This window comes from Gavia stellata, chromosome 9, assembly GCF_030936135.1.
Source record: "Gavia stellata isolate bGavSte3 chromosome 9, bGavSte3.hap2, whole genome shotgun sequence".
NCBI classification, from domain to species: Eukaryota; Metazoa; Chordata; class Aves; order Gaviiformes; family Gaviidae; genus Gavia; species Gavia stellata.
Window position 1 is genome coordinate 38,372,979 of NC_082602.1, and position 15,573 is coordinate 38,388,551.

At 39.7% G+C, this 15,573-nt stretch overlaps 2 protein-coding genes across 2 annotated transcripts in view; one reads left to right on the forward strand and one right to left on the reverse strand.

Annotated features, from left to right (window-relative positions):
- DOCK1 (dedicator of cytokinesis 1) overlaps positions 1-15,573 on the forward strand; it is a 329,394-nt gene that overhangs the window by 101,353 nt on the left and 212,468 nt on the right. The window contains exon 27 of the mRNA XM_059821380.1: positions 3,131-3,226. Within this exon, the coding sequence (XP_059677363.1) occupies positions 3,131-3,226 (96 nt within the window). The remainder of the gene's footprint in view (positions 1-3,130; positions 3,227-15,573) is intronic.
- Positions 12,169-15,573, reverse strand: part of INSYN2A (inhibitory synaptic factor 2A) — a 32,764-nt gene continuing 29,359 nt past the window's right edge. Inside the window, exon 3 of the mRNA XM_009817039.2 lies at positions 12,169-12,352. Within this exon, the coding sequence (XP_009815341.2) occupies positions 12,169-12,352 (184 nt within the window). The remainder of the gene's footprint in view (positions 12,353-15,573) is intronic.

The window sequence follows — 15,573 nt, forward strand, 5'->3', positions numbered from 1 at the left end:
CTTTTAAGTCTTCTTTTTAGGTAACTGGTGATGAGGATGTGTTGTGTGACATCTCAGGATGTTTCTCACTGTTTCTGAGGCACATGCAATACAGCACTGTTATCCAATAACACTTTTCCAGCCATTGGTTAGGTAGTGAGTAAACAGATATTCTTAGCAGTTCAGCCTTTCTCTTACATGGTGTCTAGCCCCTGCCAGGTGGAAAATGTTTGTTTTGTGTGTTGTTTTTTTCCATGAGCATTTTGGGAAATGCACATTTGAGTTCACAGAATCACAGAATCATTAAGGTTGGAAGAGACCTGTAAGATCATCAAGTCCAACCACCAACCCAACCCCACCATGCCCACTAAACCATGTCCCGCAGTGCCACGTCCACACGTTCCTTGAACACCTCCAGTGATGGTGACTCCACCACCTCCCTGGGCAGCCTCTTCCAGTGCTTCACTGCTCTCTCAGTAAAGACATTTTTCCTAATATCCAGCCTGAACCTCCCCTGGCGCAACTTGAGGCCATTTCCTCTTGTCCTATCACTTGTCACTTGGGAGAAGAGACCAACACCCACCTCCCCACAACCCCCTTTCAGGCAGTTGCAGAGAGTGATAAGGTCTCCCCTCAGCCTCCTCTTCTCCAGACTGAACACCCCCAGCTCCCTCAGCCGCTCCTCATCAGACTTGTGCTCCAGACCCCTCACCAGCTCCGTCGCCCTTCTCTGGACACGCTCCAGCACCTCAATGTCCTTCTTGGAGTGAGGGGCCCAAAACTGAACACAGCATTCGAGGTGCGGCCTCACCAGTGCCGAGTACAGGGGCACGATCCCCTCCCTACTCCCGCTGCCCACACCATTTCTGATACAGGCCAGGATGCCGTTGGCCTTCTTGGCCACCTGGGCACACTGCCGGCTCACATTCAGCCGGCTGTCGACCAACACCCCCAGGTCCTTTTCCGCCGGGCAGCTTTCCAGCCACTCGTCCCCAAGCCTGGAGTGTTGCATGGGGTTGTTGTGACCCAAGGGCAGGACCTGACACTTGGCCTTGTTGAACCTCATACAATTGGCCTCAGCGATATTTGAGTTGTATCGATACTGGCCTGCTGGGCCAGCCTGAAGTGGGGTGCGTGTGCATATGTACACACACACACACATATATGAACATACACTTTTGTTGACACAGCAAACTTGTTTAGGTTTCTGAAGTGCCATTTAAAGTTAGCTAGCAGAATTTTCCACCTCGGTAAGAGATAACCTGAATTGGAAAGTGGCGGCTTCTGCATGAATATTATAACTAGTGTAGTGGTCTTATCCGTTCAGAACGTAAACCTATGAGCCGGTGGCACGTGAGAACCTGCGCAGTGCCCTGGGCTCTATGCAGATGTGTAGCTTGCGTACTTTTTTGTCTTTTCTTGACTTGATGGAAATATGCAAATGTTAGTGCTTTGCCAGAGAGCTGCAATCATTAGATGCTCTCTTAAAGAAGTTTGGGCTGATGAGGCTGCTGCCTGAACCTTCAGTCCTGTGTAGACTCATACACTAATTTAGTTGGAAAAGACCTCAGGGGTCAACCACTCGCATGGTATGTAGCGTCTTATTTGACTGTTTTTTGGGTTCATTCTGGTTTTGTTTCTTTTTTAAAGTAGTTCTGTGTGACTGCTTCAGAGAGCGGGTTATTTTAAAAAAGGAATTTGTTTTTGACAGCTTGGCTGCTTCCTGTCACTCTTCGTTGGCTGCGTTTCTCGCCCTGGTAGCACGTCGCTTGCAGCTCCCCCATCTCCTGGGCTGAGCCCAGCTGGAGCGGGGCTGCAGGAGTGGCAGGGGCAGAGCCGAGAGCTGCCCTGCGCCGCTGTCGGTTGGCGGCCGGCTGCGGAAAACAGATATCCATTTGCCGGCGGTGCGGGGGGGTGGAGAAGGGGACAGGGAGAGGAAGGAAACACTGCTAGTCAGGAGGGATGTAAAGTGAAATGGAAAATGGGCAGGAGCAGCGCAAGTGCTGGGAATGCAGAGAGGAGGAAAGTCCTGGGGAGAATTCATAGGAGAGAAAGCAGGGAGAACTGAAGGGTGGAGAGCAGCAGGGTACTGAGATAGATGCATTCTTCCCTCCAGCAGATGCTTTTGGTACCAGAACTGTAAGGTTTATCCCAAAGACAGATCTGTCAGCAGCAGGAAGAAAAGTCTGTATTGGCACAGTAGCTGTGTGTATATGTGCTGCTGCTGGCTCGTTCTTCAAATATGCAAATGCATGTTTCATATATGCAAGTCTGCCTTTGGTAATTAAGCATAATCCAATGATAAGATGTGGGTTATTATACGGATCCGAGGGCAAGAAAGAAAATGGTTCATCGGAATGTCTGCGTGATGGTCAAGAAGCAACACAAGGATGCTGCTTTATTTAGACAGTTATCTGGGAAAACACTTAGAAATGCTGGCTAAAAAATTGTTTCCCCTTTCCGTCTCACAGACCCCTTGTGAAGTCTTCTCCTTCAGACTAATGAAAACTGTGAAGAAGCCTGTTTGTAAAGTAAAAGATGGGTGCAAAGCTCATCTCTTTCTTTCTCCTTGTCATGGGTTTTTGGCTTCAGTTCCTGTAGGCATCGTTCCGCATGAGGTTTCTGAACTTGTTCTTAAAAGCCAGTTGCACTAAATATTTCATTTTCAACTCTTTCAAAATAGTGGCAGATTACTTCTAATACAGAAATAATTAATTTGAAACAATTGACTGAAATCGAAGTTCCTTAACCAAAGTTTTGCTTTGCTTTTCTGTTTCTTTTAATTGAACTGTTCCAGAATACTCCCCCAGATTTGGTAATGCCTGTGGGCTTCTGATGTTGGAAAAATGACTTAGGAAAATAAAACTATTAGGTAACTAAATGTCAGAGGCTTTGCTATATTTCCAGGGACTTGCTTTTCATTTAAATAATTGTAAGAGAACATGTTAATTTATCAGTAACATGTATTAATAAAAGACTTTGCATGGTGTGTGTTAAAATGGGAGACTGATTTTCTGCTTTTGAGCAACAGCAGTGAGTGATGTTTTATTTAACTTTCACAAGACAGGCAGATTTAAAGGCACACATAAATAGTTCAGTTGTATTGGTGTCTGTTGTATCTAGTTACCATTAATTTATTCTTTTTCCTTAGGGGCCAACACAACGACATGTCCAGATAATCATGGAAAAGCTATTGAGGACAGTAAACAGAACAGTCATTTCCATGGGACGTGATTCAGAGCTCATTGTAAGTGTCTCTTGATGTAAACTTAAATACCTCTGTCACATCTTTTTGAACCTGACTGTAATAGGATTTAAATCCCAGGTGACTCAAAGCAATCAAAACCTTCTGTAACTGTCTTTGTGTTCAGTAAGCTGTAAACCATTGGCTTGTAATTCTTCTGTGGTTTACACAGGGGGAGAAAAAATATTTAAAAAATATTGGTGGCCAGGTGATTAGCCAGATTTTAGATGTCTATGTTAACGAAAATGATGTATTATTTGTAATTAGCCAGCTGAAAAGTGTGGAAATGGAAGACTTGCATGTTTGTTGCTACATTAGCAATCATTTGACTCTACAAGCATTTACTTGCCTTTTTTGACTACAATTGGGATGATAACCAAGATAACGGCAGTATTTCAAACAGCTGAAGAATAGAGCCCCAAATTCTTATGTTTTGAAAACCTAGAGGAAGGACCGATGCAGTAGCTGCAAGTTACCATGTTCTACTTTGGTGGCATAGCACTGTGATTTTAAAACCTGACACTTTAATTTTTCAACTGTATCTTTAATATTGGTGTAAATAATGAAAAAAAATAGTGAAGCCTATTGACATCTAAAGTGGGGGTAGATCTTAGTGTGTTTTTGGGAGTCTCACTGTGTTTGCCTTTACCTTACATTCTTCCTTAGGTGTCTCCATCTGGCAACTAATATATAGGAAACTGGTCAAAGTGGACCACATTTTCTTATCTGAATAGCTGTCCTTCTGTTCTGCATTAGTTTGGTTTGATACACTGATTTCTTTCTTAAAAAAAGAGTTTATTTGGTAGTCAGATGTATCTGAGTCCATCAGCACTTTCTTTTTTTGATCTCCCCTTTCTTTTCCAATTTCATTTCTCTGTGGAATTGCACATAGTGATATTTGACTTCTTATGATAACTCTGTCTTCAGCATATCTTACTTATCTACTGCTGTCCCATTTACTTGGCATATGGTGGTGCTTGTGTTGGCAAACATACTACAATTTTAGTTTTGTTTTTAGTGCGTCATCCACTAACTTTTTTTTGTCTTCCACTTTTATCACTTTGATTTGCAATAATAGTTTTTGTTGTAAGAAAGTGATGATGGATCACCGGATCGATTGGTGGAGCAAGAAATGGTTATAAGTATAGATCATTCTTACTGAATATCTGTAATATTCTAGTGCTGGGATGCAGTAACGGCGAAAGGAAGTCGAGAGGTTATGTGTTGTTGTTACATTGTGTGTTACCACAGAAATTATTAATAATATGCAGAATAGATATCTTAATATCTTTCTATACAAGGATACAAAACTTTACTTCTTCCCCCAGTTGCGCAGAAGGTGTAGTCTTGTAAGACATACATGCTTCCTCAGTTACAGTTTGAATGTGAATTAATTATTGTTTTGATGAACGTGATTTAGATTATATTTTAAAATGTTAATTATTCCTTTTGCATTTATCAAACTATATTTGAAACCACCTTCTGTATAGATTTTAACTAAGTACAGTTGTATTAAAAATATCCATAGTGATCATGAATATAGCTTGAAAACACTCTACCCGCACACTTTATAATTATGGAATGAGTATTAATAGGACTGCATGTTTTGAAGGAGTACTTACTGCTATCTTAAAATTCAGTCTGTTGCTGAAAGGATCCTCCTGTGATCAACCAGTAACAACCCATTTTTATGGCGTCAGTGAGGTAGGAAGAGTGAAATGCAAACGATAATTAGCAAGCATGACATGACCCATCTTGGGTCAGAATAAGGTTGAAATTATGCATTAACTTTTCTTTTGTCAACACTAGTATAATTTTACCTAGACTTACAGTAGAGAATTAACCATGCAGGATGAGTAGAAGGAAGAAATTTTAAATATAAAGGATCTTACAGCGGCATAGTTCAAGCAATGATAACTTTTTAAAAAGTAGTAAAATACAGGACATAGTAATCGGTTTCTTATATAAATATAGCTACATAGGTGTACTAAAGTTGACATGTTTTCACCTTGAAGAAAGGCTTAGCTGTGTCATCTTCATCCAAAACCCGATGTTGCATAATACACTTTAAATATAAAAAAAGACCTTGGATCAAAAAACCTGAGAAATTGGTATTTACTCCTGTAGACGTGAACTATGTATCCATTAAAATTTAGCAGCTGTTAGCTTGTTCTGGAAGCGTTCTTCTGAGGATCCTGCTTTAAATAGCTCAAACGAATGGAGGACGTGGTCCTCCTCATTAGAGACAAGACTTCGTTTCTGTTTGGTAGCAATACAGGAACATAGATTCGTAATCCCCTTACGGTGGCAATCAACCTTATTTAATTTCACCTTCTTTATTAACCTCTGTTCTAATTGCTGTGGAACTACCATGGCATTTGGGATGCTTGAACTCTGGGATCCATAGGGGTAAACATCAACACAGTTGTTTGTAGAAATTGTTTCAGTTTCTGTTTCAATACTAAACTTTGTATACCCTTCTGAGTTTGAGGCATGCGTGACTTACGCTCGTGTTGTTTCCAACTGCGTGATGAGTCAGTGAGAGATGGTGTGTCTGAGAGGTCGGAATTTTATGTGATCAGTGGAGGACTGTAAAGAATTTAAGTGCTTGAGTGAAAATGTAGTTATCTTGGAACGGAGGTGGCGGAAGTGGAGTGCTTAAATAGAATGTGATTTAACATTAGTGAACAAAAATCTGTTGAAGATGAGGTTGCTGGATATGCTAATGTCATGGGAACATAAGACACTGAATTTTCCGTTTCAGGAGGATACGCAGTTAGAGTCTATTAAAGATATCATAAATAATTCAAATTACTTTCTCTATGTTATAACTTACAGGTAGGGTTCTGTATTTCTGATACTGAACGACTGTTACCAGGTCGGTTTCCTTTGGAAAAATGTCGTCAACAGATGGATGAGTTGTAGTACCTACCTGACCACAACCCTGACCTTCAGTGTAAGGCAAGGGACCAGCCTGCAGCCCTGGCAGTACCTGCACAGTCATCTGTTTAAATGCATTTGCTTCACTGCGTTACAAACATTCCACCTTAATCCAGGGAATAAGAAAGGATTTTGGTAACTCTTACCTGATGCTTACCATATCTCACTCTGAATATGGGAGGTATTGGGTACGAGCTTTTAAAGGTTTTTGGTCTTCAGTATTCTTCAAGGCTGTATCTCGTGTCGGTGGCAAAGTTTCTGTCTATTAAACCTTAAATTGCCAGTTAACCATCTTTAACTACAGGAGGTGCCTTTTTTACAGCGTTGAACAGACTGGAAAGGCTCTCCAGTAGTATCTTTTGACTTTGCACAGCTTTTTTTTTTTTAATTTTTGTTTCCTTAAATGTGTGTTTCTAGATAAAAATCATAAGCTGTTTTTATCATATACCTTCAAAAGAGAATTATCTTGAAATAAGACAGGCCAGTTGTAAGAAGAAAAACTAGACAATAAATGATAGAGTATAAATGATAGATTAAAATTTGATTTGACTATAATTTTGGTAGAAGTTGGTAGCAAGAAGAATTTAACACTTGTGATACTGCACACTCTTTTCTAGCCTTCAGAACTTGGGAAAAAACCAAGAACCCAAACCCTCAGTTTCACCGGTGTCTGTATTAACTAAGATTAAGCACAGTCTGGCCACTTACACAGGTCGTTTCGGTGACAGCAGTGAATTTATATACTTGGAAATTAGCATTAGTTTCCAGCCTGCTGTATCAAATGAGTTTTTAACATGCAAGAAAAAAAATCTTGTCACCATTTTAATACTCATTATAATTTTTGGCTACTTTTTCCTCTGGAAATCTCACTGGTGATTTTCACTCGATCCGTTTGCTGAGTTGAGGGTTCTGTGTGTGTTACTGTAGTCAAGGTAAGAAGGAGATGCAGCCTGTGGGCGCCCAGTTGTCCGATGCAAGGTCAGGGTTCATTGCTGGTCACGGAAGTTGGCTGCTTTGGGCTACTTTTGCACGTGCCTAGAGCTAGTCCTGCTTATGGCGCAGTAAGAAGTCATCTAGAACAAGATCACAAAATCTTGCCTATTGAAGAACATGCTGCCTGAAAAGAAAGTAAATTGGGTGTGCTTCCTTGAGTTTCTTTTTTTTGAAGGATAATTTTAAACCATCTCTTCCCTTGCCAAGTAACTTTTGAAGAATGTTGCATTCCATGCCAGCCAGCATATTGGCCTCCTTCAGTAAATCAGAATTGACCGGCCGCAGTGGCGGGTCCGAACTGCATCATGACTACTCCCTGCTTCCTTGTGGTCAGCAGCTTGGTATGTTTGACATTTACAAAGCCAAGAAAAACAAGCTAGTTGCTGAACTCTTTAATTTCAGAAAGGCCATCCAGATGGGGTTTTTGGATCCCTATGTGTACAATTTTTGGAAGATACTTCAGCTGGCAGATCTTCGTCTATGAAATAGACAATCTTGGTTCCTTTATGTGGTGGAACAAATCAAATTCCATTTTGTTACAGAAAAAAATCTAGCTCATAGATGTAACAGCAAAGAGTGTAGGAAGTGGCTCTACTCCCAAGAGACTCCGTCCTTAAGAGCAGTGGCTCTGAAAAACACGTAGTGGTATATGGTGAACAAAGTCAGTGCGAACACCTGCTGTGATTGGGGAAAAAACGCTATTCTAGGTTCTCCTGGGATGTGTGACCAGGAAGCAGTGGACAGGAGAGGACTTCATGACGTTACTAATGAGTGGAGTGTTTCCCACCTCGCTTCTTTCCCCCTTCTACACTTTAAAACAAGGATGTGGTGAAACCAAAACAGAAATGCTGCAGAAATCATCAGAAAGTAGAGAAAGTAGGTGATTTGTGGTGCGAGATGTGGAAGCCATCTGAGGTTAACAGAAGGAAGATTCAGAAGTGCCCCTTGGTGATAGTGAAGGAGAGTCTCCATAAGGTGAAGATGACACCTCTCTAAGGAAGGAGGAGGAGCTGGTGACAGCACTGGGGAGTGAGAAGTGTAAAGTAGAGCACAGAATACGGCACTGATGTGGGAAGTGAACACTGGAATAGTCCGTCAATCAAAGTCAGTGGTGGATTCTCCATCTCTTGGCATCTTCCAGGCAGGATGCCTTTCTGGAAGGCAATAAAATACAAGTCTAAGTAAAATATGAGTTATTGAGGGTCACGGGAGAGAGTTCTGGGGCTAAACTTCTTTCGGAGTTGAAGCTTGGTGTAAATTGCCTTTCTGTGCCTTAAAATCTGTCAAGTTTAGGGTTAATGGGTTCCAAAATGTTGGGGAGAGAGCTTCATTTTCTTCACCGGACTTCTATGACGTAAAAAACCTATACTTTGTTTCATTGAATTGCATGTTTTTTTATCTTTCAAAAACATTTTGAAATTATGTATTTCAAACTAATTTCACAAAAACTGAAGTGGTATTTGAATGATGGTCATGATTTTGTTTCATCAGTAATACCGAGCTTTTTTACGTTGTAAAATGTAGTATCACCGATGCAGCGAATGGGTATGGAGTATGCCCTGCCAATGTTTATCGCAACAAACTGCATTCACCTGAACAGATCGACGGCAAATTTCTAGCACTCCAGTTATTCTAATAAGCAGCAGTGGTATTTTTGTGGATGCTGAAAGAATACTAGAAATTGTTTCATGCAGTCCGTTTCATTTAGCTAGAACAGAATTGTGTCGGTATAGCAGTTATATTTTTAGTGGCAATCCAGTTAACAAATTCCAGTAGTAATATATAATGCTTTCTGTTATACAGATGCTAAAGAAATGGTATAATCTAGCAGAGTACTTGATTTGAAGGTGTTCATGAAAAATTAACCTATTTGATTTTGAAAAAATGATTAACCTTTAAAACATAGAGTGAAATTAAAGGCATAGACGGTGGTTTTGCATCTTAAGCAAGAAAAAGCAAACACTTTGTACCGATGGTAGGATTTTTCAGTTTTAATCATGACTTTTCAGTTTATCCTGATTTTTAAACTATTTTTACAGTGACTTTTTTTCTTGAAGAAAACAAATGATACTCACATGAATAGTGTCTCCTAGTAGTTCTAAAACAAAGAATGTAACTGTTGCTTAATGGAAATTATACGGACTCAGAAAATAGCAGGTAATATAAAATCACTGCAGTATTTATTGACTAAAAAGTATTTTAAGCATGATATGGAAGAAGTGCACATAGCAAATTAGTGTATGAAAGTGCGTGGTATTGTCAGTGAATTCAGCAAAGCTACGTTAGGTGCCACACTGAAGGTAAAGATGCATTTTCTTTGTTATAACCTCATACCTGCATTTTATAAGATCTTCTACATTAGGGTGAAAGTAGCTTTGTCGGTCACGTTTAACTAAAAGCTCTAAAGGATTAGGTTTTTTCTCTCAGTGTCTATCTAACCTGAGCCTGAGTGGTTCTAAATGTAATACAATATGATACATCTTACACACTTGCAAAAACATTTTATTACAAATTACATTGTATGGTACGATATAACACGATATGTAATTTTAAGCAAGACTATATGTATGTTAGCTTTTCCAGTTTTAAAAAAATGTAAAAAATTAAAAATTTGCAACTTCTTAAGAAAATAGCCTGGACATGTACAGAACACGCCATGAGAACTTTCGCTTTTAGCTCTTATATGTTTCACCAGTGAATTTTCCTCTATCATTTTAAATGATTACAGAATACTGGTCTCTGTTTGAGTCAGTAACCGCACATAAAAAGAGTTCAGTTTGTGTTGGAATCCCTGCACACAAGAACGTTTAGAATAGGTTTATGGGAAAAGCTACTGGTTCGGTGACACTGACGATTGGTAATTGATTGCCATTGAGAGACGCTTGATTTAAGTTCTTTAAAAAACCCCCCCAACCACTAGGCGTGTTAGCATGGATGAGTTCATTAATTATTACCACTATTTTAAAATAATACTGAATACTGTTGTTTTTTTCTTATTATGTCCGTATTTGATATTTCTTTCTGTTTAGGAAAAAAACTGAAATTACTCGTTTGGAAATACTTGGGTTTCTAAAACATGTAGGGTGGGCTCTCTTGTAAACAGTTTTAGATTTTCAATTAAAACCAGTATAAAATACATGAAACATTTTTTCCACATGAAACAATTGCACTTCCTTCCTGGTCCACAGGATCACCTTTTCTAATCCTTCAGCTTTCACAAAAGTATTTCAGGATATTGTTTGCTTCTGTACAAGAACTCGTAGCCCTCTTGAAGGTGTACTGCAAAAGTGACTTTTATTTTTTCATTAAAGCATGCTGAAATTCATTTTCAGGTGGACACAGACATCTTCTGCATTTCTGTTCCCATTTTAACTTCCTTTTCTTGCTCTTTGCTTTGGGGGGAAAAAAAAAGTACGTTATTTTCCTCAAGTTTTCTTGCAGTAATGGATTTGATGCTGAGCTAAGAGGAAAACCAGTGTAAATGAAAGCACTTCAGATTTTTTAGTATGTGCAGACTCTTCTACTATTGATTACATTTCTTCCAGCTAAAGGCTGAAGAATTTGTGTCTTACTGATGCTGCAGGGTAGGCAATTCCCAACCCAATTCTTAGTAAACCAGTTTGTCACGTGATGCTGTATGACTCAAATGATCTTAAATCCTTAAAACCAAAAAAAGACAATAAGGTTCCTTCTCCCTGGCTGCTTCTAGCATGAGAAATTTTTCCACAAACGGTCATTCTAGATGCAAGTTTAATGACAGTAGCAAATACTTAAAGGAAAAAGTTGCAGTTTATAATTCAGAGCAAAATCTTAAGTGTCATTTAAAAAAAAAAAAAGGGGGGGGGGGAGTTGATTCCCATCTCTTCCCTATGTGTGTTGGTTAGCAAGTACAATTAATAGATTGAGAGATAAATTACAGTATGTTGGGAAACCCATCTGAGAAGCTTGGTAAATGAACAGCATTTAAAATTCCTGCTCCTTCCAAACAGGTTTCAAAGCATAATGCATACTGTAAATTTTCTGGTGCCTTCTGCAATAGTGTAGAGATTTTCCAAAGACTGCATTACAAAAAGATATTAAATTATGGCAAACACCAACAATCTGTAGAGCTTTTGATTATTCTGTTTGTGGGGTTGGGTGGTGGTGTTTTTTTTTCTGTGCCAGAATGTGTCATTTAGACCTTTTGGGTACCAAAAGATTTGAAGTGAGATCTAGGACAGATGATTGTCCCGGAGCCTTGACCCTGTCCGCTTGATGTGGTTAAAGGCTTGTCCTGCCTTTGGGAGGTTTCTAGCCGCTCACCCGCTGGAGATGAGCAGCACACTTGTTCGTCGGGAGATGGGGACAGAGCTAAATTAGAAATGACGGTGCGTTGTCGAAATGTGAGAGCTTGGTTGACGTCTACATCGCGTGAAGGCAAATATACATATAGTCACATCTTAAGAGATTATTCTTGGTCTTGGACCACATGAAAAATTGTGCTTTGTCCAGGATATATGTGCTGAAAACTGCACTCCCCGATCAACATGGATTTGTAAAACTGAAGACCATTGCAAACATAAGGCTTGCTTTTTTTTTTCCCCCCTCATTGTTGCTTAAAGACAATAAACCAAACCCCCAGAAGGCTTTAAAACAATAGTGATATTTAGCTGTGTACAGGATGACAGCCTACAATTTAACAGGTTAGAATGTGACGCTTTCAGATCTAAGGGGGGGAAATAGTTTTACTTTCCATCTTTTGTACAAATTTCAATTCAGGTTTTACATCCCACATTGGTGAACTGCAAATAAAAGTTGGCAAGGTATTATCTAACGCCTTGCTTCTGGACATCAGTTTATAGGTACAAAGGCCTTTTTGGTACATACGGTGAGAACTGAATGCTGCCAGAATGGTCAGAACTACATTGGCCGGTAACACCGCTCAGTCTACCACGATCCCGTTACAGGTGGTTGATAGAACTCCAAATCTTTTTTCAAAGAAGGCCTTGAACTCCCCATGTAATGGACTTGGGTTAAAGGAACCAGAGTTTCCATCTTCCATGCTTTTTTGATTCAGTTTTGGATTTTTGCTTGGGAGTGGAGGAGTAGCTCTCCTGAGAATAAGGCAAAGGTGCAACCTGAGTTTCCTCAATAGGATGAAGTTTTCTCAAAACTGGCTGTAGTTTATCTTCTTGCTGTTTAAAATCCAATTCCACACTAAAAATGGGAAGAAAAAAGCCATTAGTTACTAATCGCGATGAAAGATTTCAATTAAGCCAACATCTGACACCAGTATACAAGTGCTTAATTTATGAAATTAAAATACAAAATAAATGTTTGAATCGGATCTCCACATTTCTCGCACCAAAAGTGAAAGCAGGGCCGGGGGGGCTCAAAAAAGGACATATTGCAAAAGAGAAATAGGAATGGGATTGCACAAACTTCTCTCCCATTTAATGGGCCTTGAGGATTATGGTAGAAGTGCTGTGAAGAAACTAGAGATACTAGTTTCTAGAAACTAGAGATACTAGAAACTAGAAACTAGAGATACTAGTTTTTCCCCTCATATCTGTGAAGAAATGCTCTTTCAGAGGGCTCCCAGGCTCAGTTCTCCCTCCTGCCTGCGTGGTCTGGGGGGTTAGGGTGGCAGCCGGGCACGGGCGTCCTCGTGCTTTTGAGAAAAGCTGATGGGTTGGCCATAAGCAGCGAGGCCGTCATGGCAATTTCTTCACCTTTGCTGTTTCTTGCAAGCTCTACATGAGTTAGGTTAATTTCACCAAGCTATGGTCATATGTATATACTCATATAGGCATGTGGAAAAAATAAATACATTAAAAAACAATTCCTTTTTTACAGTGCAGCCCTTTAGCATATGCTGACCGCATCTAAACTTGGTCCTGTAATGAGGGTAACAACATAAAATCTACTTGGTCCCTGCTGTAAATGACTGCTGAGACAAAAACATCTAATGATGTAGAGCCATTTATTTAGCTGACCATATCTGGAGGTAAAATGGAAAGCATCTGTTTCAGTAGTAGCTGGTTGTTCCATTGCTACTAAAATTTAATAGAAATAAGGGAAATACTCATTTAAACATAAGCTTGCATTCAAAAAATACACTGAAGCTCTAAAATACACCTCCTGAATTCTAAACACTGTCGGCTACAAAATCCTGCCAGCAATTAAGAAACATAATAAGGATAAAAGTATAACCCTTATTTCAACAGTGCACTACAGCTCGTTTTAAGTTCACCTTATAAAATAAAGAAACCACATTATAAACTTCAGCAAGAAGTTACTGTCTGATACTCGAAACCAAATCTGAGCCACTTAAAAATACCCTGAAACCTCATGGTTTCGGTTGCGTTTGGTACAGTGGCTCATGGCCAAGTTCTGCACCGAGTCTCTTCATCCCGTCTTGTGCGTTATGTTGCCATGTGGCACCTGGGTATCGGAGGATGACTTTAAAAGATAGGGTGAAATGAAGGGGATTTCAACGCTGGGGTTAATTTATTTCTTCCCTACCTTTTGCTTGATATTTTGAACCTAGCAGTTAATGACTGAGGTGAAGATTGTGTGTGAACGCATCTGCTGGGGCACTTGAGAGGTTGTCCTTCCCTCTGCTGCCGAGATTTCTTGGGCTTTGCACTAACTACCTCCGCAACATCAGCGTTGCGTAAATACGAGGTTATTGTTCCTGTTCACTTTTAGTACGGATTAACTATGTTTTCTGAGTTACTTCTGCCCTTGCTTGTTTGGGGTAAACCACTAGAGAAGTTAAGTCTACTTTTCCAGGCCTCACGCTCCCAGTGTAGCTCATCTAAAAAGAGATTTTTAAACTCCTGTTGCCACTAGCCCTGTCTAGCTTAAGGAGAGTGGCACCCGACCTGGAATACCTGCAAGTCTCCAGTACCAAGCACCTGAAGTCATTTCAGAGGAAATTTTTCAAGTAAGCTGGAATAAGAGAAGTCACGGGAAATTTTGGGGGACTCCAGTGCCGCAGCCTTTGTAGATTGAGCACATAATACCATCTAATGCCATCTGCTGATGTAGGTGGATTTTAATTTCCTCTTAGGGTGGAGGAGAGGGAATCAAAGACGCCAAGAGAAGTTTGGGATATTTTTGTGCTTTGGTTTGTTGAAGAGCTGAAGAGTCTGCCTGTAAGGACTTCCAGTGAAGCCCTAGTGAAGTGCTGGAAAGGTGTAAGGTCTTTTTTTGCATCTGGCTGTGCCTAGTTTGGAGCCCAGTTTAACCGTTAAACACGTTCTGAGCAGAAGCGTCAGCATTTTAGGGATTTGGAGTGATGTGGATAAACTTTCTAATAGCGGAGGAGAGAAATACGCTAGGTGAGAGTTCAGATATTCAAAATACTTTCCCCGCCTCTGTGTTGTTAAGCAGTGGAAAGACATTCCAAATCGAAGAAGATAATTTTCAAAATTTCAGCTGTATGCTAGAACTAGACCTATGAATACTGAGTTTGCAGGAGACAGCTGTGTTGGGTATCCTGTTACTGCAGAAGCACACCACAAGCCTACTGATTAATCTAATATGCGTCCTTGTAAATGAAAGAACAATGCCATTTTCAACTCGATAACACGTTCTTGTTTGCAGTGTAGCTAGCAAAAAGCAGTTGGTTAGATAACTGCGGCATTAATTTTGTGGTAAGATTGGGATAGTGGTTGATTGTGAATGCCCCACCACATAAATGCTTTTGGTAATACAGTGAGAGAATCTCGGCATGAAATAGATTCTTCTCTAAGAGCTCTCTAAATCTCATTTAAAGTGGCATGCTAATCTGTGCAGCATTTGGCATATATTCTAGTTGGGTTTTTTCTCATTATGATTTTTTTTGGGGAAAAAAAAAGGCATTTCAGCTCTGGCATCGGCAAAGTTCATTTTTACTTCTTTCAAAATGTTATTCTTGCAGGGGAACTCTCTGAAGAGCTACTTGAAATTGATGTAAAAGATAAATTGTTTAAAAAAAACTTGCTGAACAGAATAACTTTTTTTCATAATCAATTTCTATTGAAGATAGACCTCAAGAGAAAAACTGTCTTTGTTCTAGTCCGTATGACAAAAACCATGTTATTATCATTTTCTACTGCATAAAACCATTTGCAGCGCAGTTCAGGCTGTCTTTCAGCTATTTACATCAAAATGAAATATTTTGCTTCTGAAGAGTATAAAGAGGACGAATGAAAGCATTCGTGTTATTTCAGCGTTTATAACTGTAAATTTTGCAGAATAATTGATTGTTGTTTAGCAAGATCAGTTTCTCTAGCTTTGTAGGTTTTTTTAATGTAACCGCTCCTTTCAGGCAAACGATTTGGTTGCTTGCAAACTAAGGTTTCAGTGCATACCTGTTTGTGCTGCAGTCATAAGACAAAACCCTTATTCTGTAATTTTTCACATATCTTCCTAAATTAGCTATGGCTGGC